The sequence below is a fragment of the Nicotiana tabacum genome, chromosome 1 (assembly GCF_000715075.1).
Source record: "Nicotiana tabacum cultivar K326 chromosome 1, ASM71507v2, whole genome shotgun sequence".
Taxonomy (NCBI): Eukaryota; Viridiplantae; Streptophyta; class Magnoliopsida; order Solanales; family Solanaceae; genus Nicotiana; species Nicotiana tabacum.
The window spans coordinates 13,423,492-13,448,872 of NC_134080.1; the positions used below are offsets into that span (position 1 = coordinate 13,423,492).

Sequence of the window (25,381 nt, forward strand, 5' to 3'; positions counted from 1 at the left end):
ATGTTCATTTGCACCGCAAAGACCAGGGAATTGAGAAGCTTATCACTAGAAAAAAAAATTGCAATAATTTTGTTTAGAGCAAATCCCAAATTAGTATTCATCAAATGGAGTAAGGGGTCATTTGGTTAAAGACAAGTTATATAAGTATTAGTAATGCAACAATTAGTAATTTGATGCGCGCTAAAGCATATATCTAAAACTTAATACTAAAGACCTAATTCAACATAGTCAATTAAACGCTATAATTTCAGTTATCGCTAAGATAGAAGATACAAAAGGCTTTTCATGACACTTTTAGAATTGCTGGAATCTTAGAGGACCTACCTGCAAAACCCAACGTTAGGTGCAGTTACGGGCGCGCCAAAACCGTGTCCACTACACTATATATGCACTGAAAATTGCCAGTTTCACAATTTTAACATTCAAAAATCAAAAGTCCCACAATGAAACCGCTCGTTCTTCTCATACTCTTCACTCTATTCCTTCTTCAATACGCTTCCGCAGTACAAATCCTCTCGAAATCGAAGCTTCAAAAATGTGAGAAAGTTTCCGATTCGAACCGCCTAAATTGCACCAACAAAATCATCATCGACTTGGCTGTTCCCAGTGAATCGGTAATCGATCTCTCTATCTTCTTCTAGAAACTTCTGATTTATCAATCGATTGTTGTAGAATAGCGAATTGTATGTAATTGCAAGTTTGATATTTGAGTTTATTTATTCTAGAGTGGAAATGAGGCTTCGTTGGTGGCAGAGATAGTTGAAGTGGAAGATAACTCAAGCACTAACATGCGAACACTTCGAGTTCCCCCGGTGGTTACCATTAACAAGTCCGCCGCATATGCTTTGTATGAGTTGACATATATACGCGTATGTTTTTAAACATTCCATGTTTGACTGGACACTGAGTTTTGAACTCAATATTTTCTTAGTGATTGTGCAAGAAAACATGCAAGTAATTGGTGAATAGTAAAGTTTGATACAGGAGCACTGCATCAAAGGTTCAAAATTTTAATCTGAAAAACGGTTAAAATTTGAATATAGTTAAATGAATTGAATTCTCAAAAAGCTGTTGGAATTGTTTGAAATAATGTTGTCAATGGAATTTTTGTCAAATATTTGTCTCCTTTCCTTTCTTATGTATAATGTTTGTGGAAGTATGTTTTTGCTGTTGAATAAGTGAGTGGAACTTTTTTTCATTCAGTAATGCTGCTGAATTGCATCCTGCAACTATTAAGTAGTTCTGATAACTCGCTGGAATTTTCGGAATAATTTATTTTCTTATACTATGTTAGCAGTTTGAAGCTGGAGGCCCCTAGATTACATCTTTAAGCATACTTGATTGTCCTGTGTATATTACAGTCCATCGGGTAGATTTTGTTTAGCAATGTCTATATCCAAGCAATCCTTCCATATATGTGATCCATGTAATTCCTCCAAAATGCACTCATGTTTTTGGTAGCACTTATTCCTGAAGAAGCTTCTCTATTGCTATATTTATTATCCTGTACACTTTTATTTCTCTTATGACGAATAATTGACTCGTCTGATTTGCCAAAATGGTGGAACAACACTTGCAGATGTACGTCGGAGTCATTGTTATATAAGACTTATTGTGGCCTAGTATTAAGGATTATAGTCTTGTACAGAAACTTGTTTAGGTCACCAAATAGTAGACAGTTGGAAAAGGAAAGCAGAAAAAAAAAAAAAGATAACACGTCCGATCCTTGTTTGAGTTTAATTCCATGGTATTGCTTTCTGTCGGTTCAATTGACTTTTCTCGTGTAGGATGTTGCTTATAAACCACAAGAATTCTATGTCAATACACGCAAGTGTGAGCCAGATGCTGGGGCAGATAGGGTGAAAATATGTGAGAGGTAATTCATTTTGATAGTGTTCTTTTCCAAATTGGACTTGCTTTAGGCAATTTTTCATTTTCATCAACAATCTTTGTTTGTGATTCTAGGTTATCTGAACCTGGTTAAGTCAAAGTATCCGGTGATTAAATAGTTCTGCTATTGAATTTGAGAAATATCAGCTTTAACTTTTCTATCTTATGGGTAAGTCCAAATTTGGCTCCAATTTCCATCTTCCTAAGAAATCTTGAAGATGATTTGAAAGGGATACCAAAAGAAAAAATAATCATTAGGGAATCTAGGCAGATAGTGCTCCTTGCGCTTCACTGCCTTAAACATAGATAAGTTCAGAAACTTTGATAAAATTTTAGTCCTTAATTACCTCAAAATGTTATTCCTCAGCGGTCCGTGTTCAGAGGTAAGCTGCAAACTTGTCTCCAAGCCAGCTGTGCCTTATAGCCTTCCATTGTTGTATTTGATAGAGAAAATGAATCGGTAGATCCGATAGGCTAAAGAGACAGTTCCTAAACCAAATGGGTGTTTAAGATGGATTTGATGATCGTGATTTGATGTTTGACATAAACCTGCATTTACTTTAAGTTCTATTTATAGATAATGGATGAATTACAGCATGTATTTAGAGTGTAGACATCACATGGATTCACACTTATACATCAGTAGCATAATCTATAATCAAGCACCGGAAGAGCTTAGTACCAAAGGCCTTATAATGGAAAATGCTAGGAGCCATGATGATTGAAGGCTTATAGGATGATAAGTTAAGTAGCCTGAAGTGTTGAGGATGTGTTTCCAGTCTTATTAGAGGATTCCGTTTCCTCCTAAATGTGCACCATTTGATGGGAATCAGATTGAATGCAAAAGGAGATAACTGTGGCTGCAAAGGATGCCCTATGTGGATTTGAGATAGTTCCGTGATATTGGTCACAGAAATTAATTGACGCTCACACCACATAGTGTTCCACACACTTCTTCTATTTAGTATGACCAGACTTGCCACTATCAAGTAAACAACAATTTATAACTATCTCATTAGCTGACAGAAAAACTCATACAGTTAGATAGAAGAGTACAACCATCTAAGTATCTTCATCTTTGTTTTCGTCCTTTGAATTTCCTTCAACTGAACAGGTATATAATCTTGAGAAATGATTGATGGCCGGTGGTTTATTTTTGAATATCTGAATGTGCCTCCTTTTTTCTATGGTGCGACTATGCTAAGTTTAGACTAATATTCATGTCTCCCTGTCTGTAGAGGTTTGGATGTAACGTTGCTTCTTGACAGACATTTCATCTTTATGCTATCTTTCCAGCAACTCCACCGCTAACACTTTTTAAGGCATAAATGTTTGTATTTTTGTGATAGCTAACTTTTCAAAAGTGCTTTCTGTGTCAGCTCAGTAACTTCTTGATGTTTTTAATAGGTTGAGAGATGAGAACGGACACATTATCGAGAACACTCAGGTAACATGAGATTTTTAATTGCTTCTTCATCTTGGTAGAATTGTTTCTTGTTAAGGAACATGACCCACTGATACATTCATCAGCTTGCCAAACTTATGATTGTTGCGGAAGCCAAATGTATAGAGTGTGAATAAGTCACAACTACTATACCAAAAATTATGACAGCCACCAAATAATAAATAAGACAATAAAGCAATAATAAAGGGAACACCAGAATTTACGAGGTTCGGCTAATTTTGCCTACTCCTCGGACACAACCAATATTTTATTCCACTCCAAAAATACAAGTGAAATAATACTAAAGAGAGAAGATACAAATGCCTTAAACAGATGAGAAGGCAAATGAGAGGTGTGTTTCAATCCTAAACATTAGGCCTTCTTTTATAGGGGAAAAATCCCCCCAAACTTAACTCCCAACCAATGTGGGACTTTGGCATTTTGCCAAACTTCAACAAATCTCCACCTTGGCAAAATTCCACATTTTCAATTCTCTCTCAATAACAAATTTTGGTTGTGTCTTCATCTTCAATCTTCAGTGTTCAACAATGTTGATCAAATCCAAACAATGTTGAAACTTGACCGCAGTCACCACCTTTGTCAGCATATCAGCAGGATTCTCTGTAGTATGAATTTTCTTCACCGTGACTCCACCTTCTTCTATGATTTCTCGTACGAAATGATACCGAACATCAATGTGCTTCGTCCTTGCATGATAAACTTGGTTCTTCGCTAATTGAATAGCACTTTGACTATCACAAAAAATTGTGATACCTTTTTGTTCAACACCAAGCTCCTTTAGCAATCTTTGAAGCCAAATTGCCTCTTTCACAGCATCTGTAATAGCCATGTACTCTGCCTCTGTTGTAGACAAAGCAATTGTTGACTGCAAAGTAGACTTCCAACTAACTGGTGCCTTTGCAAAAGTAAACACATAACCAGTAGTTGATCTTCGTTTGTCCATATCACCCGCAAAATCTGAGTCACAATATCCAACTACAAACTGATTGTCTTCCTGCTCAAAAACTAACCCGACATCTACAGTATTATGAATATACCGTAGAATCCACTTCACAGCTTGCCAATGCTCCTTCCCTGGATTGTGCATATATCTGCTAATAACTCCAACAGCTTGTGAAATGTCAGGCCTTGTGCAAACCATTGCATACATCAAGCTACCAACAGCATTTGCGTATGGTACCTTTGACATATACTCTCGTTCAGCTTCATCCATTGGCGACATAGTAGTACTTAGCTTAAAATGGGAAGCAAGTGGAGTACTAACTGGCTTAGTCTTGTCATCTATGCCAAAACGTTGAAGTACTCTCTTCAAATATTCCTTTTGAGATAAACAGAGTTTCTTTGAACGTCTATCTCTAATTATCTCCATGCCAAGAATTTTCTTTGCCTCACCCAAATCCTTCATCTCGAACTCCTTCTTCAGTTGAATCTTCAACTTATCAATTTCTTCCGAATTCTTGGAAGCTATCAACATATCATCAACATATAGGAGAAGATATACAAAGGAACCATCTTTAAGCTTGTGCAAATACACACAATGATCGTATTTGCTTCTCTTGTACCCTTGCCGCAACATAAACTCGTCAAATCGCTTGTACCATTGTCTAGAAGATTGTTTCAATCCGTACAACGATTTTTCAAGTTTGCACACCATATTTTCTTTTCCAGCAACTTTGAATCCTTCTGGCTGAGTCATGTAGATTTCCTCCTCCAAGTTTCCATGTAAAAACGCAGTTTTTACATCCATCTGAACTAGTTCCAAATCCAATTGTGCTACCAAAGCCAACATAATTCTAATGGAGGAATGTTTTACAACTGGAGAAAACACTTCATTGTAATCAATTCCCTCCTTTTGAGCATATCCTTTGGCCACCAATCTTGCTTTGTAGCGAACATCTACTTGGTTAGGAAATCCTTCCTTCTTTGCAAATACCCATTTGCACCCAATTGCTTTCTTTCCCTTCGGGAGATTGGCCAATCTCCATGTATGATTCTGATGAAGGGACTGTATTTCATCATTCATGGCAATCCTCCACTTATCTTCTTCTGAACTTTGGACAGCGTCTTTATAAGTAGTAGGAACATCATCAGCTACAATTGAGGTTGCACAAGCAACCGTCTCTATGAGACGAACAGGTTTCGTTATTGTTCTTTTTGGCCTGCTGGTTGCTATTGATTCAAGTTGTTGTTGAGATTCCTGAGTTGGAATCTCCTCTACTGGCTCTCCTTCCAGAGGGTAATCTTCATTTGTTTCCTCCTCTGCTTCTTGTGTAGGAAAAATAAATTTTCCCTCAAACTCCACCTGCTTAGAAGCACCTTCATTTTGTTTGGTATCTTCTGTTACCTTATTTACCATAGCAAATTCATCAAAGATAACATCTCTGCTGAATATTACTTTCTTTGTCATAGGGCACCATAAGCGATATCCTTTGACTCCAGAAGTAATTCCCATAAAAATAGCCTTCTTTGCCCTTGGATCCAATTTTGACTCCGTCACATGATAATATGCAGTTGAGCCAAACACGTGCAAAGAGTTATAATCTACAGCAGGTTTTCCGTACCATTTTTCAAATGGTGTTTTGCCATCAATAGCAGCAGATGGTAGACGATTAATGAGGTGACATGCATATGTAATTGCCTCAGCCCAAAATTCTTTGCCCAAGCCAGCATTGGACAACATACACCGTACCTTCTCCAGCAAGGTCCGGTTCATACGTTCTGCCACTCCATTCTGTTGTGGTGTATGTCTAACAGTGAAGTGTCGGACGATGCCATCATTTTCACAGACCTTATTGAAATGATCATTTTTGTATTCACCTCCATTGTCTGTGCGAATACACTTGATCCTCCTGCCTGTTTGATTCTCCACCATCGTCTTCCATTTGAGAAAAATTCCCAGCACTTCATCTTTGTTTTTCATTGTATACACCCACACTCTTCGAGAAAAATCATCAACAAAGGTTACAAAATAGTGCTTCCCACCCAATGAAGGTGTTTTGGAAGGACCCCAAACATCAGAGTGTACATAATCCAAAATGCCTTTAGTATTATGGATCGCTGTACCAAATTTAACCCTTGTCTGTTTCCCTTTGACACAATGCTCACAAAACTCCAAGTTGCAAGCCTTTACTCCTTTTAACAATCCTTGATCTGATAGAGTTTTCAAGGATTTTCCTCCAGCATGTCCCAAGCGCATGTGCCATAGCTTGGTTGCTTCTGCCTCTTTGTCGTCACTGGATGTTACTGTCGTTGTCCCAATAACTGTACTGCCACGATAGCGGTACATATTATTATTCTTCCGATTAGCCTTCATTACCACTAGTGCACCGGAGCATACTCTCATCACTCCATTTTCTGCAATGATTTTGAACCCTTTTGATTCTAGGGCTCCCACAGAGATGAGATTCTTCTTCAAATCCGGTACATATCGAACATCTATCAATGTTCTGATCATTCCATCATGGTTCCTTAATCGTATTGAACCAATGCCATATGAGGTAAGAGGGCTGTTATCCGCTGTGTGGATGACTCCATATTCTCCTTCTTGAAATTCCATGAACCAGTCCCTGTTGGGACACATATGATAGCTACAAGCCGAGTCCATCAACCATATGTCTGATGATGTTGATGACTCTGTTGTAACTAATGAGAAGTCTGAATCATCACAATCAGCTACATTTGAATCCATAAAGGCCTTTCCATTGTTATGTTTGGCCTTATTCTTCAACTTCGGACAGTCTTTCTTCCAGTGCCCTTTTTCTCGACAAAAGGCACATTCATCTTTGCTGGGTCTGGATCTTGACTTGGATCTTCCCTTCTTTGTCCTCGTTTGATTTTGAGGACGACCCCTCACAAATAGTGCTTCTCCTTCTCCGCCCTTCTGTTTTTCTCGCTTTCTTTGTTCATAGCTGTACAAAGCCGAACAAACTTCTCTGAGAGAAACTTCGTCATTTCCATGGAGTAGAGTAGTTTCAAGGTGCTCGTACTCATCAGGAAGTGACGCCAACAACATCAAGGCCAAGTCACCATCATCATAAGTTGTATCCATATTTTGCAAATCTGTAACCAACTTATTGAAACTGGTGATATGTTCATTCATCGTGGTACCAGGAACATAGGTGAAGTGAAACAGTCTCTTCTTCATGTACAATTTATTTTGACTGTTTTTCTTCAAAAATTTATCCTCCAGTGCTTTCCATAATTTACTTGCAGAAGTTTCCTTTGTGTATGGATATTTCTGCTCTCTAGCAAGGTAGGATCGAATGGTACCGCAAGCAACACGGTTGATAATTCTCCAATCTTCTTCTCCAATAACATCTGGTTTCTTTTCTTCAATGGCCAGATCTAGCCCTTGTTGAAAAAGGACATCTAGAACCTCGCCTTGCCACATCCCAAAATGTCCGGACCCGTCAAATATTTCGACCGCAAATTTCGCATTTGACACAATTCTTGTCATAAGCGAAGATGCCAATGATGACGTATTGTTGACACTTGATGTAGATTCTTCTTGTTTATTGTCTCCCATCTTTGACACAAATATTATTTAATAGCTGACGACACAAATCAAGATTATTTCCTTTCTGGTGTGGAAGATCAGACTAAGCTGCAACCACAGAGCATACTCAGACAGAACCTTGACTCAGTTACCAAGATAAATCTTTTCTGATGTGGAAGATCAGACTATGCTGCAACCACAGAGCATACTTAGACAGTACCTTGGCTCTGATACCAATTGTTGCGGAAGCCAAATGTATAGAGTGTGAATAAGTCACAACTACTATACCAAAAATTATGACAGCCACCAAATAATAAATAAGACAATAAAGCAATAATAAAGGGAACACCAGAATTTACGAGGTTCGGCTAATTTTGCCTACTTCTCGGACACAACCAATATTTTATTCCACTCCAAAAATACAAGTGAAATAATACTAAAGAGAGAAGATACAAATGCCTTAAACAGATGAGAAGGCAAATGAGAGGTGTGTTTCAATCCTAAACATTAGGCCTTCTTTTATAGGGGAAAAATCCCCCCCAAACTTAACTCCCAACCAATGTGGGACTTTGGCATTTTGCCAAACTTCAACAATGATGACTATATCTTCAATCTGGGCTGGTTTTTCAGAAAACATTTCATGCCAAAGAAAAATAAAGGAGAGATATATCCAATTTCTTAATGACTGATAACTAGAGCTCTAAGGAAATTTGCTGCCAATCATAATACCTAAGAGCTGTCTTTCGAATTGAATTTTTAAAGGTAAGTGGAAGTCATCCATTTAAAACTGTATTTAGGAGTATTGTTGAAAAGGCAAATGAATATGTTCAGTTAATGTAGAACATATTATCTACTGATAACCGGAAGGTCTACTTCACAATATTTTCTCCCATTGAAAAGTTTCCTTTATTAATTTATCCTAGCACAGGATGTAATCCTTCTACTATTATTTCTTCTCAGCCTACCTGTTGCCCTTGTGGAGATCAGCGGAGAGTTCCTTCATCATGTGGAAACTTTTGTAAGTTCCTATCCATTTTTCAAAGAATCTTTCATCTTCAGTGCATATTTCAGAGTAAGCAAGAAATTGTTTCCTAGCTGATATAGTTTCTTGATTTAGTTGACAAGATGATGCACGGCAAGGCAAACACTGCTCACTGTCTTCGTTTTCCAGGTGACTGGTAAGGCCTTTATAAATCTCCATTTTGTGTCAATAAATTTCTATGGAAAATTGTGTTATGATTTGAGATCAATTAATTTTGAAAGTCATCTAGCTTCTTGGATCAAAATTGTTTTGTTGCAGATGTTAAAACATTAAAATGGTTTTCTGGAGATGCTGTTCTAAAATGGCTTTTTATAACATTTCAGTTTCCATACATTCCTTCTTTACCAATGATATATTTTTATTGTTACTAGATTTATGCAAGGCTATAGTGACGTGTAAAGATTAGTTAATATTGCAAACAGTTCTCTCTACCTTTAGGTTTCATGTATTTGGCATTGGGCAGCGCTCAATTGGATTTACCATCCGAATTGACGTTAAGCAGCAATCTCAGAATTCGGTATTTTCTCTGGAAATCCTTACAAGTATCTTTTCTATTTTATGCTCCATCATGCATACTTGTTTCACATTTAATTTCTTAGCATACAACACTCATTTCCTTTTTATTTTGTTTTTAGTGTCTAAGGTATGGTGGTGTCATGCATGCAGGATCATTTCTTTGAAATATGTTAGTTATTAATCATCCAACTTTATATGGGATTAAAGCATAGTTTATTGATTGATATATATTAATTATTAGAAAGAGAAGTCAGCAGCATGAATTGGAGAAAGACCAATTTTGCAAAATAGTGTTGCTTTGCTAGTCTTCAGCACTGTGCTTTATCCCCTATACATGTTTTCATGTACAGCTAGTTTAGAATTGATTTATCTGTCTTTCTGGGCATTAGCTCCTAAAAATCAGCTATAGACATGGCAGTTTCCTTATCTTCACCAGTTCACCTTTCACCATTTCTTCTCCATATTAATATTGACTAATTCATACTTCTACATCTCATTTGTTTGACAATATTCAGTTTTTGGGAGGGAGAGCATATTTTGTTCCAGCATCTTAAAAGATTATGAATCACCAAAACTAGTAGAACTAAAGTAGAATATATTGTCAAGCTAACTCCTTTGGTCATCTCAATGATGACTGTTTAAGAAAAAACAATTGAAAAATATACTATTTGCTGTTAGTATGGTACCGGGTTTTAGATGCTTCTATCATTTAACTACTGCCTGCAAGAGTTAATATATGGTGCAAATTTGAATACAGGAATAATTAGCAGAACCAATGACAAAATCAAAACCATGCCTTTTTTTTGGTGGAATGATGATATTCCACTCACTTTTGCATGTGAAGGGTATAGATGTTATAGTTGATTCACTGTGAATTATTGGCGGCAGGAAGTGATTGTCGGTCCGGAAAATAGAACTGCTACATCCAGTGATAGTTTTCTGCGGGTTAATCTGGTTGGAGACTATGTTGGATACACTGATATTCCGTCTTTTGATGACCTCTACCTTGTTATACCAAGACAGGTAGATCTTGTCACTCATCTCACTCTGAAAGAGAACTCTTTAACAGTTTTCAATTTTACCTGATATAAATCACTGAGAATATGCTATACTAGAAACTAGAAAGCACTCCTTAAAGTGGCATATTATGCAAATTTAATTCTTGAAGGACAAGAATAATGCTTATTACTTCCTTATCAGGAAAAATAAAAAAGGAATACTGCTTATTACTTTATTGCATATGCAATTGCTTGCACCTCGTTACTTTTGGCCATGTGTCTTTCGTTGATCATGCAAGCATTTCAATATGCTCACTGCAATTTGTTTCTTCTTTCCGATGGAATTTTTTGTTTTTCATTCTTGGGTACTCTTGTCATTTGTGATATTAAGGTTTTTGTATCCCTTTTGTTGAAGGGTGGCCCAGGTCAACCACAAAATCTGGGGAGCAATTTTTCCATGTGGATGCTACTTGAGAGAGTGAGGTTTACATTAGACGGGCTTGAATGTAACAAAATTGGTGTAGGTTACGACGCGTTCAATGCACAGCCAGATTTTTGTTCAGCACCATTTTGGAGTTGCCTGCACAATCAACTATGGAACTTTTGGGATGTCAGTAAATTTAAACACTATGCTCGTTTTCAAAAATAGGATTCTATTTGTCTAATAAATTCCCACGTCATTCGAAAACTTATTCTACTGCAGTCGTGCCCTCTTTGTTTTCCTTCTTAAGTAATTGCATTGCAAATTTTCTTGCCACTACAACATTTGCACCATAATGATGGTCTATCCAATTCATATATCTGTCTAAACTGCATGAAAGAGACATCTTTTAGATTTCTGTAACTGTTTGTTATCTGTTTCTATATTCTACAGGCGTGTGCTGCCCATGTTTTCCCTTTTTCTTTGTTGCTTGTGTTTGAAAACATTTTCTCCCTACATGTCTGCTATTCCAGTGGCTTGTACAAATTATCTTTCTTAAGGAAAAGTACCAATTTGAGAATCAACCAGCACATTTATACTAAAAGTAGATATAAATAACATGGGGAAAACGGTGGTTGACTGTGGTTGAAGTACAAATGGACCTTAAAAGCAATTTACAATGTTCCGGACTTGAATTGTGAGTAATTTTATCTTGCAGGCTGATCAGAATAGAATCAGTAGAAATCAGGTGCCGCTATATTGCGTGCAAGGAAGGTTTGAAAGAATCAACCAGCATCCAGTTAAGTTTCGCTTTTAGATTTTGTGTCTGCGCAGATGTCTTTTGCTTCTGCTTGTAATTTACTAGTATCTACAGAATGCAGGAAGTCATGCATTCTCTATTGGAATTACAGAAGTCCTGAACACAAATCTTTTGATAGAACTGAATGCAGATGATATAGAATATGTATATCAAAGGTCAGTCATGTTATTAGGTGTTAGTGCTTTGTCTTGTGGTTCTCCTTGGCTTAGTTTCTAATACGTGTTCCCCTTCCTCTGAAAAATGTGAGCTTATTTGATGGCCGATTTTGTATCACCTCCAGACCAAGCCTGCAATAACAACGACAGAGACATAATTAGACAAGGGACCAATTCCTTAGTGTTTCTTCATCAGCTTTTAAAATTTGTTTAAATATTATGCAATCCAGAAAAAGCTATCTGAAGTTACCTTTTGATATTTTTCCTGTCAAATTAATTTAGGCAGCATTTGATAATCAGTCAGTTGAGACAAATTTGATGCTTTAGACTTCTTCATCGATTTTCAGGAGTAAGATAAGTAGCTCTTTTGAGTAAGATTTTTTTCTATTTGCACGATTAATCTGCTAATTTTGTCCTTGCAGTTATTATTATTTGGAAACTCCTATAGATTTTATATTCATATAATGGAGATTGTTTAATTGTGGTCGTACTTCTTCTCTATCGCTACTATTATTTATGTTTCTTAATAAAAAAAACAATTTGTCCTTTATTAGAAATGCCAAGTACTAACCAAATTACAATTTTAAGAAGCATAGTACATCAAACTTTTAAGGAACAACAAACATTATCAACTAATAGGAAAATGAAGATAAAAGTTGTCCCTTAATTTGGACGGACTATGAGCATACATTGAACATTTTGAAGATTGATTTAGGCCTTTTATGCAGGAGCCCTGGGAAAATTATAAGTATTACAATCCCAACTTTTGAAGCTTTAACTCAATTTGGATCAGCAACAATTACAACAAAAAATATAGGTGAAGTGGAAGCGTCCTACAGCCTCACGGTAGACAACTACTTTATGTTTAGACAGTTAAAATATATGTGTTTTATCTGTTCATCAGTTTAATGTTCCGTCATGCTATTTAAAAGGATAAAGTTTCATATTCATATCCCAGAATTAAGTCGCCAATAGGAGTTGGCTCAGTTTGTAAGGATCAAATGCTTGCTTGAAAGGTCTTGGTTATCCCCTCTGCTGGACAACCTGTACGTCCAAAGTAAGTCCTCCTTGAGGCCTGCAGCATGCTTTGGCCCTGGACGAGTCCTCCCCTTACTGATATGTTCCATAGACCACCCACACCCCCAATCCACAAAGGAGAAAATAAGGAAAAAAAAAAAAAGGAAGTCCCATAATAAGTCATGCTACATCATTGTAGCATTATCTTGGTTTATATTTGCTTTGATTTACCAACTTGATAATTTCCTTTGTACTACCCCAGATCTAATCTAAGCAAATTTCACCAGTGGACAATAGTTAAATATCTGCGATGTCCTTTGGTGTATCATTTCCTTTTTTTCTCTTTTATTCAGAAAGTTCACAATTTGTTATGGGATTCTAGAAAAGCACATAGATGTTCGAGAACAGAAACTTTATTAAAGCATCGCAAGCCTGTAGACTTAATTCTGATTTTAGCAGGTCAATTTGCAGTTCTTGTTCAATCACAGATATACTTCAATTCGTCTACTTGAATAATTATTCATAATTGACTTTTTCATCATGCAGTTCGAATGCTCAGCCGGTGTCAGCCAAATGGAGGTTATCATACTTATTTCTGATATATGACACAAAGTCATGATTATTTCAGAAGAAATAACTTTAGTAAACCTTATGGTGCTGCAGGAACAATTTTATATAATGAAGCCAAATGAAGTCATGACTCGAGCATTCAAGTTGTACCCAGCAAGTGATCAAGCTGCAAAGTATATCTGCTCAGGTAAGATATTAATGAGGAGGGCATGAGATGTAGTGGATGATTCCGGAGATGCCACATCTTCTATGTTTACTCTTTGTTGCAGCAATACTGAAGGACTCAGATTTTAATGAAGTTGATCGGGCGGAGTGTCAATTCACAACCACAGCTACTGTTCTTGATAATGGATCACAGGTCAGCTGTAGTTTATGCTGGAAATCTTGGTGCACACTGTGTTTGTGCATATTTTTTTCTACCAATATTAAAAAAGGAAAATAACAATGATATTATGGGCTAAATGGTGGGGAGAGTGGAGTGGAGACACCAAGAAAGTTTCTCTTCTTCCTGCATAGTGTACAAATTAAGACTGATAATAGTTGAAGTTAGTATTCTGACATGGGGCCTGGTATGAGTTTATTCCTTTAAGAGAGAAGGTATTTCATTTCAAAGGATTTCTTATCTGCACATGTTTGGAGTTTGAACCTTTAGCACCTTGGATGATTAGTTTGAGGGGGCAGAAACTTGCCAGACAGAAAAGAGAGTGGCATATGTGCTTTTCAATAGGACTATGTGTGTTGCTGGAAGCATTTGTTTAGCTTCTTTCCATTTGTAATTATCTCTGCATTTTTCCTTATATAGGTGTCAACCTGGAAAGAGGTTTGGTTTCTGCTATCATTGGATGAGATTACAGTGTGTTTAAATCGCAAAAGAATAGAGAGAATGGAATGGAAAAGCTTCCTTTCTTTCTTTCTTTTTTCTTTTTTCTTTTTCAAGTAAAGAACTGCACTTTCAAAAACTGCTTCTATCCCATCAGTTTTGCCTCCCAGGGCTCCAACAAAGTTTCAGTTTTAATTCCCAGAAAGAATAGCTTCGGTGGATTCCAATTAGTATATTGTGAAACTAGCTTTTGAAAGTATGCGTTCTTTTTCTCCTCCTACCTGTATCCCTTTAGCCATTCCATTATCCTAAGATTGATCCCTCTAGGATTTAGGTTTCTCAACCATTCGTCGGAGAACATTGTTGGTGAGGCTGTCAGATAAACATGCAATGTCCTGCACCCACTCTTATTTGTATCACACGTCATCTTCTTAATGCAGATTCCATTTCAACCTCCTAAGACAAGCATCAATGGTTTCTTTGAGAGCATTGAGGATCTATGGAAAAAATTTTGGGAGAATTTGACAGATTTTATCACTGGGAAAAGTTGCAGGTATGTAAATCTTTTATGTCTATTTAGTGTCAAATGATAGCCAATGAAGCATATTATAGATATAGACTCTTAGAAGACTTGTATCTCAATCGTGGTGTTTCCATTGAGTTTCACTAAAGTTTAAAGCTTGTAATTGATTCACTAAGGTTATATACTGACTTGAGTGCTCTAGGCAAGAGTTCTAGATATCTATATATACCCTCAATGTTAATTTTCCATCTGTCTTGCATTGGTCTCTGGCTAACCATGATAAACTATAGGCAATCAAAGGATTTATTGCATCCACTTAAAGGGTTATGAGTAGTGTTGTATTCCATTCATATAACTTCAGTTTTCATATGAATTTTCTGATTAGCTTTTCTTTTGATAAAATAATTTCCTGATTAGATTTTAGTCAACAAATGTTTTTAACTAAAAGAGTTGTTAGTCTGCTACATATATTAACCAAACATTATTGGTGATAGTGTATAAATTTGAATTTAGGAGACCAACATCTTTTTTCCAAAATGAACTTAAATAGCTACTTAGGTTCTGTTACCAGTTCTTTCTGCATTATGATGTGGCAAGAGCTATTGCCTCTGCTTTCTGGACCAAAAGTGATATAGTCTTCGATTTATTCCTGAATGTTTCTCTCATAAGCATAACGGACCAATTGAAGTTTTATTTGAGAAATTGATGCATCTCTTCTTGGAGACTTCCAGTTCTCTCTTTTGAATTATCCTATTCTTGATTAGGGCATTTAATTCATATATCGGCTATTTCCATCATGTAGAGCGCTTGAAAATATCATGTACCATCCTAAGGACATATTTCGTCTTCTGAAGAAGAATGCTGACTACCATAATCTCATGCTGAGTGAGGACATACAATTGCACGAATTTTATATCATTTTGTTATTTGATTTAGTTTGGTGATGTCTGATGCGGATGTTATATTTCGCTGAAAGTAAGAGTAATTCCTGTCTATTTCCTGAGAGAAACTAGTTGTGCCCAAGTTACTTTTTGGATCTGATTATGCAACCCTGATTATTCAAGTTACAGAATGAAGTGCTCTGGATTCTTCGACTTCAGCTGCCATATACAGTACATCTGTATCACTTGGGTAGTAATGTTTTGCCTGTTCTTGGCAATTCTTCCAACAGGTTTCTTGCTTACTTGACTCTTGTGCTAATCTTTTAGAAGTTGAAAGCAGAAACATTTTGACACTATGTTACTTTTGTGACTTGCAGTGATTGTACTACTCTGGCTTCTTCACCAGAAAGGTTTATTTGATCCTCTGTATGACTGGTGGGATGATCATTTTTCAATTACTGAAGATAGTCATATGAGTCATTGGAAGCATAGTTACACTCCTGACTCATTAAGAATTCATCATAAGAAGAAAAGCCATAAACATGAGCCAAGGCATCATAAGCATCATGCACTAAGGAGGCACACAAAGCTTCACAATGATCCAAGGCACGAGAATCTTTTGAGAGAAACTGATTATCATTACTACCTTCACCATGTGCACAAGGATAAGCACAAACACGGAAAAACCAAGAGCTCAGGCATTACAAAGCCACTTCGTTCAAGGAAGGGAGAGGATGACCATTTGAGACATCACAGACGAATAAAAGAGAGAGAAACTTTGGGAGGACTTGTCATAAACAAGAAGCCAAGTGCTGAAATTCAAGAGGAATATCTAAGGCACAAACATCCCATCTTAAATGACACACATCATAAGAGGCAAATCAAGTGGAAAGACTGACTAGAACTGATTTGACAGTGATTGTCAAAGCCTTGCAGCTATGTCATGTAGAGAAGATGTTAAATTTGGTTTTTTCTTCTTTATAACGTTCTTTTGACCCCTCTTAGAGTATCTCTAGTTCAAACTAAATACTCTAGAGATATTTCGCGGAGAAGAGCAGGGTTTTGAAATATGGGGGAGCAGGAAATAGTGAACTTTGCAAATTATATTGCTCTCAGATTCTAGTAGGAGTTCTTAATTCAAAACTGTACCATGTATTGAATTTATGCACACTTTTGTTCTTTTCTTCTTCAATAACAACTACACTTTGTGTTGGAATCATAAAAAAAGAAAAGAAAAGAAAAAATATATGTATAGATGTTGATATCAGTAAATTTTAGCAAAATTTCCCCAGACTAATGATTTGCTGAGTTCTTTCTTTCTTTCTTTCTTTGTCCCAGCACTCTGTCTGTCAGCGTTATCTTTTGCTGCTTTGAGAATATCCGGGTAAGTTCGTATTCTTGGACACTTCTACTGATTTCCTCATTTTTTGTTGTTGGCTATTGTATCTTCTCATCTTTTTCCGAGAGCCTAATGTGGTAACCGTTGGGAAATTGTAGACCAGGAGTCCGCAGTGTGTCTCCTCCTTGTATTGTTTCCCACCTGACAGTTTTCGCCATGTATAATATTAGCTCCCTCTCTTTTTTTCCTCAAAGATATTACTGCAAGTTATGTTTTTACCTGTATTTGGTCACGAGGGAGTGGAGAAAGACAGCCATCTGCACCTTTGTGAAATCTGTACCAACACAAAATCTCATACCACCTCCAAAAGCCATGAAATTTCGAGAAGCTCCATTCATTTCTACTCCCTGTATTCCATGAATATTTCATTAAGACTTGAGGAAATTACACTATGATCACACACAACCAATTTCATTTTCTGTAACCTTCAATATCGTGCAAATAAAGTAACAATAAAGCATGAAAGGCTCACCTCCCATCTCCATGGATTGAATTCAAGGGGATCTTGATATTTGGCAGGGTTTAAGTGCACAGCCGGAGGACAAACCATAATCGCCCAACCAGCTGGAATGGTATACCCTGCATCAGATGGAGTATTACATTAAGGTATGTTCCTATGAGTAAATCTGGAGCTTTATTCACAAGAATATGTTGGTAAAGAATTTTAATCGTATATACCTTTGAAGTTGACATCTCTTAGTGCTTTTCGGAAAATTGCTGGAACAATATTTGCCAGTCTGACTGTTTCATTAATAACCTACATATCCAGTATTCATGTTAATGAAGAATGTTCTTAGTTCTGGTTACTAAGAATTTTGAAAATGGAAAATCAATTTTAAATAAAGTACCTGAAATGTGAATTTCATTGATTTATATTCTTTCCATGTAAGTCCAGAAGCTGGATTTTCCCTTCTTCTAATTATCGCCTCATGTTCCTCCTGAAAGTATTACAAACACGTTATTACTGGCATGGAAAAACGAGGCTGATTAGTTGAACAAGATTAGTCACACTTACTGTTAATTCTTTTAAAGCCAATGGATGGTCGTGAAGAAATTTAGTGGCTAAAGTTATAGCCAGAGAGGTGGTCTCGAAGCTGGCAAAGAGCAGTACAAACATCAAATCTAGAGCTATTGCCTCGGTGAGGATTGTGTCCTTCCTTTGAAGTTCTTCTAAGACATAATCAAAGAAATCACTTTGTTCCTTCCTAGGCTTTGCTCTTCTTTCCTCTAGCAGTGTCTTTAGCATCTTCATTGCCTTCTTTCTTCCCTGGTGATCACCTCCAGAGTCAGTTAATCACTTCAACAAGTATATGGGCACACCATTCTTGGGTGAATTTGCAGAACAGTATACTTGTGCCAGATAGCTAAGTCTGAATATGTAGTGTTAATACCTGTAAGCACTTGTGATAGGCAGTTCCGGGAATGTCAATAGGGAAGGAAATCAATCCCTGTATAAAAGCTACAAAACTTTCTCGCAGATTTTCCGATGAGTTCTCAGAATCATAGCTGATTAGCTTTTTTGCAGTTAGATCAAATATCATCTGTAGAAACACCAAGAGATTAGCTGATTGAAATTCAGAACGTTTTAGCATATTACCCAAGGGGAAAGTTTGGATAACTTACATTAGCAGTTGCTTCCTTCATCTCTACACTTGTCTGACCTGACCACCTCTTCAATTTATTTTTCGCTGCCTCTTCAACCTCAGGCATCATCTTTTTCAGACTTTCAGGACCAAAAAGGTTTAGTACCATGTTCTTCAAGTACTTGTACATAAAACCATGCAAGGAACCTACATTCTGCCTTCCAAATATCTCAGTGAATGTATCCGGATACCAGCTCTGAAACAACTGTCCCTCTTGCTGAAAGATGAAGTAATTTAGGTCGGGGTCTGTAGATACTATAACAGGACGTCCCACCACGCTAGTTCGAAAAATCGGCCCATACCTGAAAGAATTGCCAAAGACTTGTTTATTAAGATCGTAAAATGAAGTCTGGTAATGTCAGTTTGTATTATTATTACTATATAATAAAACCAAAAAAAGTGGATTGCAGCAACCACCTTTGCATCCTGTCCTTCACAAAGGGGGCAATATCTGATGATGTATTGGGGGCAAAGAACTGAATGGTTTCCCCAAGTAATGGCCAGCCCATTGAACCTGGTGGGAGTTTTCCATTGCATCTGGGATTCCTCCAGTTGTAAACCCAATGTATAATGATTATAAGAAGAAAAGCTCCAATGCAAATACCCACTGATATCATCTTAGTTAATATGTATTATCTGCCTCTCTGTATCTATAGATGAGAGGAAGAGAAGTTGGAGATCTTCTGAAAGTAAGAACTGTAAAGGGAGGCAGAAAGAACTTCCCAAGAGAAGGAAGTGGAAATGTGTTTGTAGGCAGGTATGAAAGAGCTTGAGAAAAGGCTGCCCAAAGAGAAGGAAATATATTGGTTTATTATCAATAAAATAGTAAGTGGGAGAGTAATGGTAGGAGATGTTGTGAGAAGAAGATTAGTAGAATGAGAAGAAACTGCTGTCATGTACTCCATATCCACGAGGAGGAGTTCTTAAATAGGCAGGCTAGAATTACAACTAATTAGAATAATAGTTCCATTTGTTTTTTCAAGTTGGTTGCTCAAAAGAGCTGTACAAGTAGTTGGAGATAAGAATAGTATAGCCAGAATTATTTTGAGTTGAGAACATCCTCATTCCTTTGTCAACGGGCACATATAAAAAATTCTAAAGAAAAAAAAAAACTAAAATGACGATTGAAGCTACCACGAAGCTGTCCTCTCTCTGTTTCTTTCTCTCTCTGTACATTATCTTTGAAAGGTCTAAACACACAAAACTGAAGGAGCACTTGCAAGAAATGTTGCATATCTTTAGGAGCTTTAATTGGGATTAAAAAAAAAGCCATTTTCACAGATTTAATAGGGTGCAAATTGGATTTAAAGGCATCTCTTTCTTGCACTTGGAAGTATGAAATCAATCATCAATATGAAATTACAACTACAAAATCTTATGGTTGAATTAGCTGCAGCAAAATCTTGCCAGTATCTAAGTTAAATACTCTTATGTCATTCAAACAGACTTAATGTAAAGAATCAAGATAGATGCTACTCATGATTGATTGTTCTACTCCTCAATTTTGCTTGTCAAGATTTAGATCTTATCCTAGATCTTATTCTTTAGTTGTAGTCGGTTATACCATGTCAAATTTTGAATCTTAATTACATAAGCAGTGATTCCAAGAGGAGTATTCTAGATATTGAGGCAACTACTGTATCAGGTTCTCTACTAAACTATTCATCCATTATCTTATCTGACAAGGGAAAAATTAACTATTCTTTTGCCTTATAGTAACCCTTTTTCATTTTCAACACATAGAGCACCACCCCCACCGTCGAGCCGCGGGCTTAATCCCACTAAATAATGAAGTATAGGTAGGTTTACTGTGGATTATGACCAACCATAATTATGCAGGTTAGCTTGCTTCTTAATACTAATCCTGCATTTGTTTGTACTTTAGTAGTATAATAATGTAATAAGATTCATGTGTTAAGACAACAGAATTGGATTATGAGTTTAAGCAACTGTTTAAGTCTTAATCTAGACAAGCGCGGGAATCAAAATCTTTGTCTGGTTCTGGATACTTATGATTAAAATAAAAGAACTCGTGTGCAGATTGAACTATTTGGGTCAAAGGGGGTCCATTTTGCAACAAAAAAAAGGCTCTATTAGGTTGTTAACATATTAATTTTGTGTTTTTAAAATGTTCTTTTTGGTCACTATTACAGAGAAATTTGTTGTTTTCCTTTTTAGAGAAACCTCAGGGAAAGTCCTAGCTATTGTTGGAATGGTGTCACTGATGCTGTACCATTGTACCAATTTTCGGTGATTTGTTTTAAAGGCTTTTTAAGTAGAAAAGTTTCAGTGAATACAGAGTAAAATGACCAATTCTGAATGGATTGCTTAAGAGGATGACACAGATAGCTCAACTGCCTTTTGGCCTTAGGCTAGAGAAAAGGTCTTATGTGGAGGTGCAGAATAATGACAGCTCAATTTGACTCCTAGTTTGAAGCTTTTTAAAATAAAGAATTAGTACTAACTCTATAGATTAGACAGAAAAGGAAGTGATTAATGAAGTCAAATTCTCTGGACCTTGGCGAGTACTTATTTTTTAATAGCTTAAGAGTAAGGGACTTTTTTCTTATGGGGCTTCTAAGAACCGACATTAAAAGGTCCTACTTGTCTTGATGGTGTAAAGCACAGATCTGATATTTGGGACCCACCTATTTTTAAGGCAAAACCTCTCCACCTGGTGTCATTTGTTTACTTTTTATATTGTGACTTTTGCATCTCCAATAAAACTGTTTCTTTAGTTTACCCAAGAATCCACAGTAAACATTCTTTTAATTATTTGATATATTTTAAATTCATTAATTTGACTATTCTAGATTTGTGATAAATAACCCATTAAGAATTCATTTGGTACGAGGAATAAAGGATAATTATTTTCGAGATTAAATTTGAGATAAATTTATCTCATATTTGGTTGGGATAAAATCATGGTATAACTAATCCCGAGAATGTAGGGTCTTTTATTCCTATGGGAGGATGGGATAACTAATCCCATAATAATTAGTTATGGGATAACTTATTTCCCAACCAAATGACCTCTAAATCTCTTCACCGAAAGGTTCCGAACTCGAGACCCAAATTAAGAGCAAAGAGTTTTAGCTATCCACCATGCTATTTGTGGTAGAGATGTCAATGGTTCTTTAAAAACCGACTAAAACGATCGAACCGTATGAAATCAATTATTAGGTTTCTTTTAATAAAACCGTAGGTTTTTATATAAATTTATAGTTGTACCGAATAATAGGGTAGGTTTTTAATTCTATAAAAATAAAACCGAAACAATACCGAACCGTTCCGAATAAGTTTATATATGAAAAGTATATTTTAATATACTAAGTTAAAACTAGTAACAAATTATTAAGTTTTTTTCTTGAGTCTTGGATATGAAAATGGCTATAAGTGACCAAATAATTAATATCTAAACTCCCAACTTCCAAATCTATTCTACTACTCATAGAAACTAAATTAGCTCTGACATCATGAGTTGCTAGCACTAGGTATTCCAGCGATCTTCAGTTGTAAGCCAAGGTATTGGATATCTTTCCTCTCGTATAATGTAGATTTCTTTTGTTGGATACTAATCTTCTAATAAGCTCTATTCTTGAGTCCCAACTTGATTAGTATCTTTCCACTTGTATGATTTATATTTCTCGTCTTTGCTTAATTTATTTTACGCTACCATAAAATAGTGTGATGAATCTCTATTTTGCACATCTTTTATGTTCCTTTGATCATTAATTTTAAAATAGTAAAAATACCTAGAGAGTTTTTCTAAAATCCTATTCAAATACATATTTATAATATTATGACTTCGACTAGCGACTCTTGCATGACGTTTTTAAAAATACCGAAAATTAATCGAACCGTACTGGTACTAATACTGATACAGAAGAGAAACCGAGATGATTTTGATGGTTTCAATAAATCTAATTTTGGTTATACGAAATGAAATAACCGAAAAATTAGTTTGATATAAATTTTATAAAAAATCGGCCGACCGAACCATTGACACCCCTAATCCGTGATACAGAGCAAAAGGTTTAATTCTTATTCCTATACAAATTGAGAAGTGGGAGCAAATTTTTTCCACCCCATAAGAGATAATTAGTCCGGAAATATCCTTTCGATGGATAATTTTCTTCTTCTTGACAAAAGAAATACTCCCTCTTTTTGTTTTTTAAAATGCGTTTCACCCCCTTAGCCTGTAATAAATTTGTGCTTACAAGTTACAACCTCTGAACTTATTCTCAATTTTCTTGTCTCCCTATCTCGAGCGCCCTTACCCAACCCTGTTTGTTTTGTCCTTTTATAAAAGAGAGAATCCTCTTTGTTAAATTTCAAAATTGATGCACTATGGGATATGTTATTGCTAGATTGCTAAAAGGGGAAAAAGAAAAAGGAAAGGAAGAAGACAAAAATGAAGAGATAAAGCTTGAATCTTAAATCATAGTATTAAAGTACAAGACTTGATCCTCATTGGCCTCTCCTATTTTCCAACTCCGGGGTCATCCTAACCACTAATTAAACTATGAAAATTATAGGGAAACTAAGAGAGGGAGCCTAGCTAGAATGTGCATCCTTTTAATTTGTGAATTTGAAAAACGACGTGACACCCTTGTACAAGTTAATAATTCGTCATATAAAATAAATTTTTTAAACAAATATATAGAACTAAAATTACAGGATTCTTTTCGACCTATAAGCTACATTTCTAGAGGCGGATGTCTTTAAAAAAAATAGTGATATACTAAAAGTAGCATCCTATATACCATGTAGATTTCGATTAAACGCAAAAATGCAACGACGACCTTCAAATCCTTGGTCCACCCCACCCGTTGTAAAAGCCACATGAGGTTACGGATCTATAATGTACCACTTATTTCTGCTGTGTTAGAAGTGCTAATTGTGTAATTAATTGTTGAACACATTGCTATAGTCAAACTCGAACTTCACACCGACGTGCTAGGGCTTAAGATAAGGATAGAACTCGTTTGGATGGAAGCATTGGACCTTACGTATTTCAAACTCATAAATTTAAATCCTTTGTTCTGTATGGAAAAATGTAGAAAAAAGCAATTGAGATATTTACAGTAGGTTGTCTATTTGAATTAATCATATGGTGTGTTTGGTACGAAGGAAAATATTTTTTGAAAAATATTTTTTATTTTTTTTATGTTTGGTTGGCTTAAATGCTTTGGAAAATATTTTGCTTAGCAATTCATTTTCCTCCAATTGGAGGAAAATGTTCTCCTATCAAAAGGAGGGAAAATATTTTCCAAAACTCTTATTCAACCTTCTCCACCCTATTCCCTATGCCCACCAACCCATCCCACCCCCAAACCACCCCAACCCCTCTTCCCCCAACCCCTCCCCCCCAACCACACCCCGCCCACCCACCCCAACCTCGCCCACCACCCATCCTAAGTAGAACTATTATTAAGAGTACTTTCTTTTCATGTTGTAGATAGAGTATTTTTTTTATTTCAACAAAATGAGTATATATGATATAGTAAAAGTATTTTCTTTCAATTTAACAAAATGAGTACTTTTTTTCATGATGTAGAAAAAAGTATTTTCTTTCATCTCAACAAAACGAGTACTTTTTGTAGAAAAAGTTTCTCATTTCAACAGCCTAAGTATTTTCTTTTCCTGGAATAGTTTCCTGGAATAGAAAAAGTATTTTTTTTCCAAAAAACGAGTACTTTCTTTTCATGATGTAGAAAAAATATTTTCTTTCATTTCAACAAACTGAGTATTTTCTTTTTCATGATATAGAAAATTATTTTCTTTCATGTAACAAAATGAGTAATTTCTTTTCATATTATAGAAAAGATACTTTCTTTTTCAACAAAATAAAGTATCTTCTTTTTAGTTATTGAGGTCAAATTTTAACGTTGTCTTGTGTGAAAAAGTAAAATAGCACATTAATTCTTTGGGTTTGTTTGAATTTTGAAAAGAATAATTAAATTCTTAAAGAAAATAGAGTCCAGAAGAGGGGGGGGGGGGGAGGAGTACAGAGAGTTGGGGGAAGGGGGAGGGGGGTTGAGGAGAGTAGCATAAAAAAATATTTTCCTAAAAATATTTCATAATCTCTAACCAAACACTAGAAAATATTTTTCGAAAAAATATTACCACTCACCAACCAAACAATAAATCACTTATTTTCCTTCGTACCAAATACACCCATAATCTTTTCATTTTGAGATGTTTCAAAAATGTTTGACGATATCCATTATTTATTTTTAAAACTTTTAAGAATTTAATTTCATTAAGATATTTAAAATATAATATTTGATGTGATATTTTATCTATTAAATTAAATTTTCAACCATATACTAGGAGTAATATATTAGTCTAGTAAACATGTCACACTTTGTTTCTAGTCTCTCAACATTAGGAGAGCATACCTTATTCCAACTCAAATGATCCTAGAGAAAAAGTTGTTTGAATCATAAAAGAAAATTATATTGAAGTTGAAACCCTCTCCTGATTTCAAATGTTACCACCCAAAAACAATGATTGAAGGTTGGACCTAGTTTATAAGAATTCTGAAAATTCACTAGAACTAACTACTCGCATATATTAAAAATAAAATTTAAAACTAATCCAATGCATCAAGAGTGCAATTTGATACCATGCAAGTCAGGACTTTCACTGAGGATATTCAAGAGTTTATATGTATGTATAAAAGGTACTAAGTAATATTTTTACACAGTATAATTTATGAAA

At 35.8% G+C, this 25,381-nt stretch overlaps 2 protein-coding genes across 4 annotated transcripts; one reads left to right on the forward strand and one right to left on the reverse strand.

Moving 5' to 3' along the window:
• The first annotated feature begins 234 nt into the window (after nucleotides 1-234).
• On the forward strand, nucleotides 235-16,604 carry LOC107774156 (protein HAPLESS 2-like). Of its 3 annotated transcripts, none has more exons than XM_075239284.1 (18): nucleotides 236-614; nucleotides 726-869; nucleotides 1,788-1,876; nucleotides 3,298-3,337; nucleotides 8,811-8,868; nucleotides 8,968-9,028; nucleotides 9,331-9,409; nucleotides 10,297-10,431; nucleotides 10,822-11,016; nucleotides 11,546-11,626; nucleotides 11,702-11,802; nucleotides 12,531-12,648; nucleotides 13,366-13,398; nucleotides 13,483-13,576; nucleotides 13,659-13,747; nucleotides 14,650-14,762; nucleotides 15,797-15,903; nucleotides 15,991-16,604. In XM_075239284.1, the coding sequence occupies exons 1-18, from the start codon at nucleotides 444-446 to the stop codon at nucleotides 16,509-16,511; spliced, it is 2,229 nt and encodes a 742-aa protein (XP_075095385.1). In that variant the 5' UTR covers nucleotides 236-443; the 3' UTR covers nucleotides 16,512-16,604. The 3 variants fall into 3 exon arrangements, with proteins under 3 accessions (XP_075095443.1, XP_075095385.1, XP_075095414.1); XM_075239313.1 differs by having other exon boundaries at nucleotides 15,803-15,903; XM_075239342.1 differs by lacking the exon at nucleotides 10,822-11,016 and having other exon boundaries at nucleotides 235-614.
• Nucleotides 16,605-16,742: 138 nt separating this feature from the next.
• LOC107774155 (cytochrome P450 87A3-like) lies at nucleotides 16,743-21,225 on the reverse strand. The gene is made up of 9 exons (XM_016593635.2): nucleotides 19,073-21,225; nucleotides 18,636-18,957; nucleotides 18,404-18,553; nucleotides 18,028-18,279; nucleotides 17,861-17,950; nucleotides 17,691-17,769; nucleotides 17,485-17,591; nucleotides 17,232-17,359; nucleotides 16,743-17,153 (listed from the first exon to the last, which is right to left on the reverse strand). Exons 1-9 carry the CDS (start codon nucleotides 19,270-19,272, stop codon nucleotides 17,051-17,053), a joined length of 1,431 nt encoding a protein of 476 aa, XP_016449121.1. The 5' UTR covers nucleotides 19,273-21,225; the 3' UTR covers nucleotides 16,743-17,050.
• Nucleotides 21,226-25,381: the final 4,156 nt, after the last annotated feature.

Coding starts and splice junctions, on each gene's coding strand:
- LOC107774156 (XM_075239284.1), top strand. CDS start 444: ATGAAACCGCTCGTTCTTCTCATACTCTTCACTCTATTCCTTCTTCAA. Junction 9,029..9,330: donor CTTCGTTTTCCAGGTGACTG/GTAAGGCCTTTA, acceptor CTCTACCTTTAG/GTTTCATGTATTTGGCATTG. Junction 11,017..11,545: donor AACTATGGAACTTTTGGGAT/GTCAGTAAATTT, acceptor TTTATCTTGCAG/GCTGATCAGAATAGAATCAG.
- LOC107774155 (XM_016593635.2), bottom strand. CDS start 19,272: ATGATATCAGTGGGTATTTGCATTGGAGCTTTTCTTCTTATAATCATT. Junction 18,280..18,403: donor CCTATCACAAGTGCTTACAG/GTATTAACACTA, acceptor GGTGATCACCAG/GGAAGAAAGAAGGCAATGAA. Junction 17,360..17,484: donor TCAATCCATGGAGATGGGAG/GTGAGCCTTTCA, acceptor CATGGAATACAG/GGAGTAGAAATGAATGGAGC.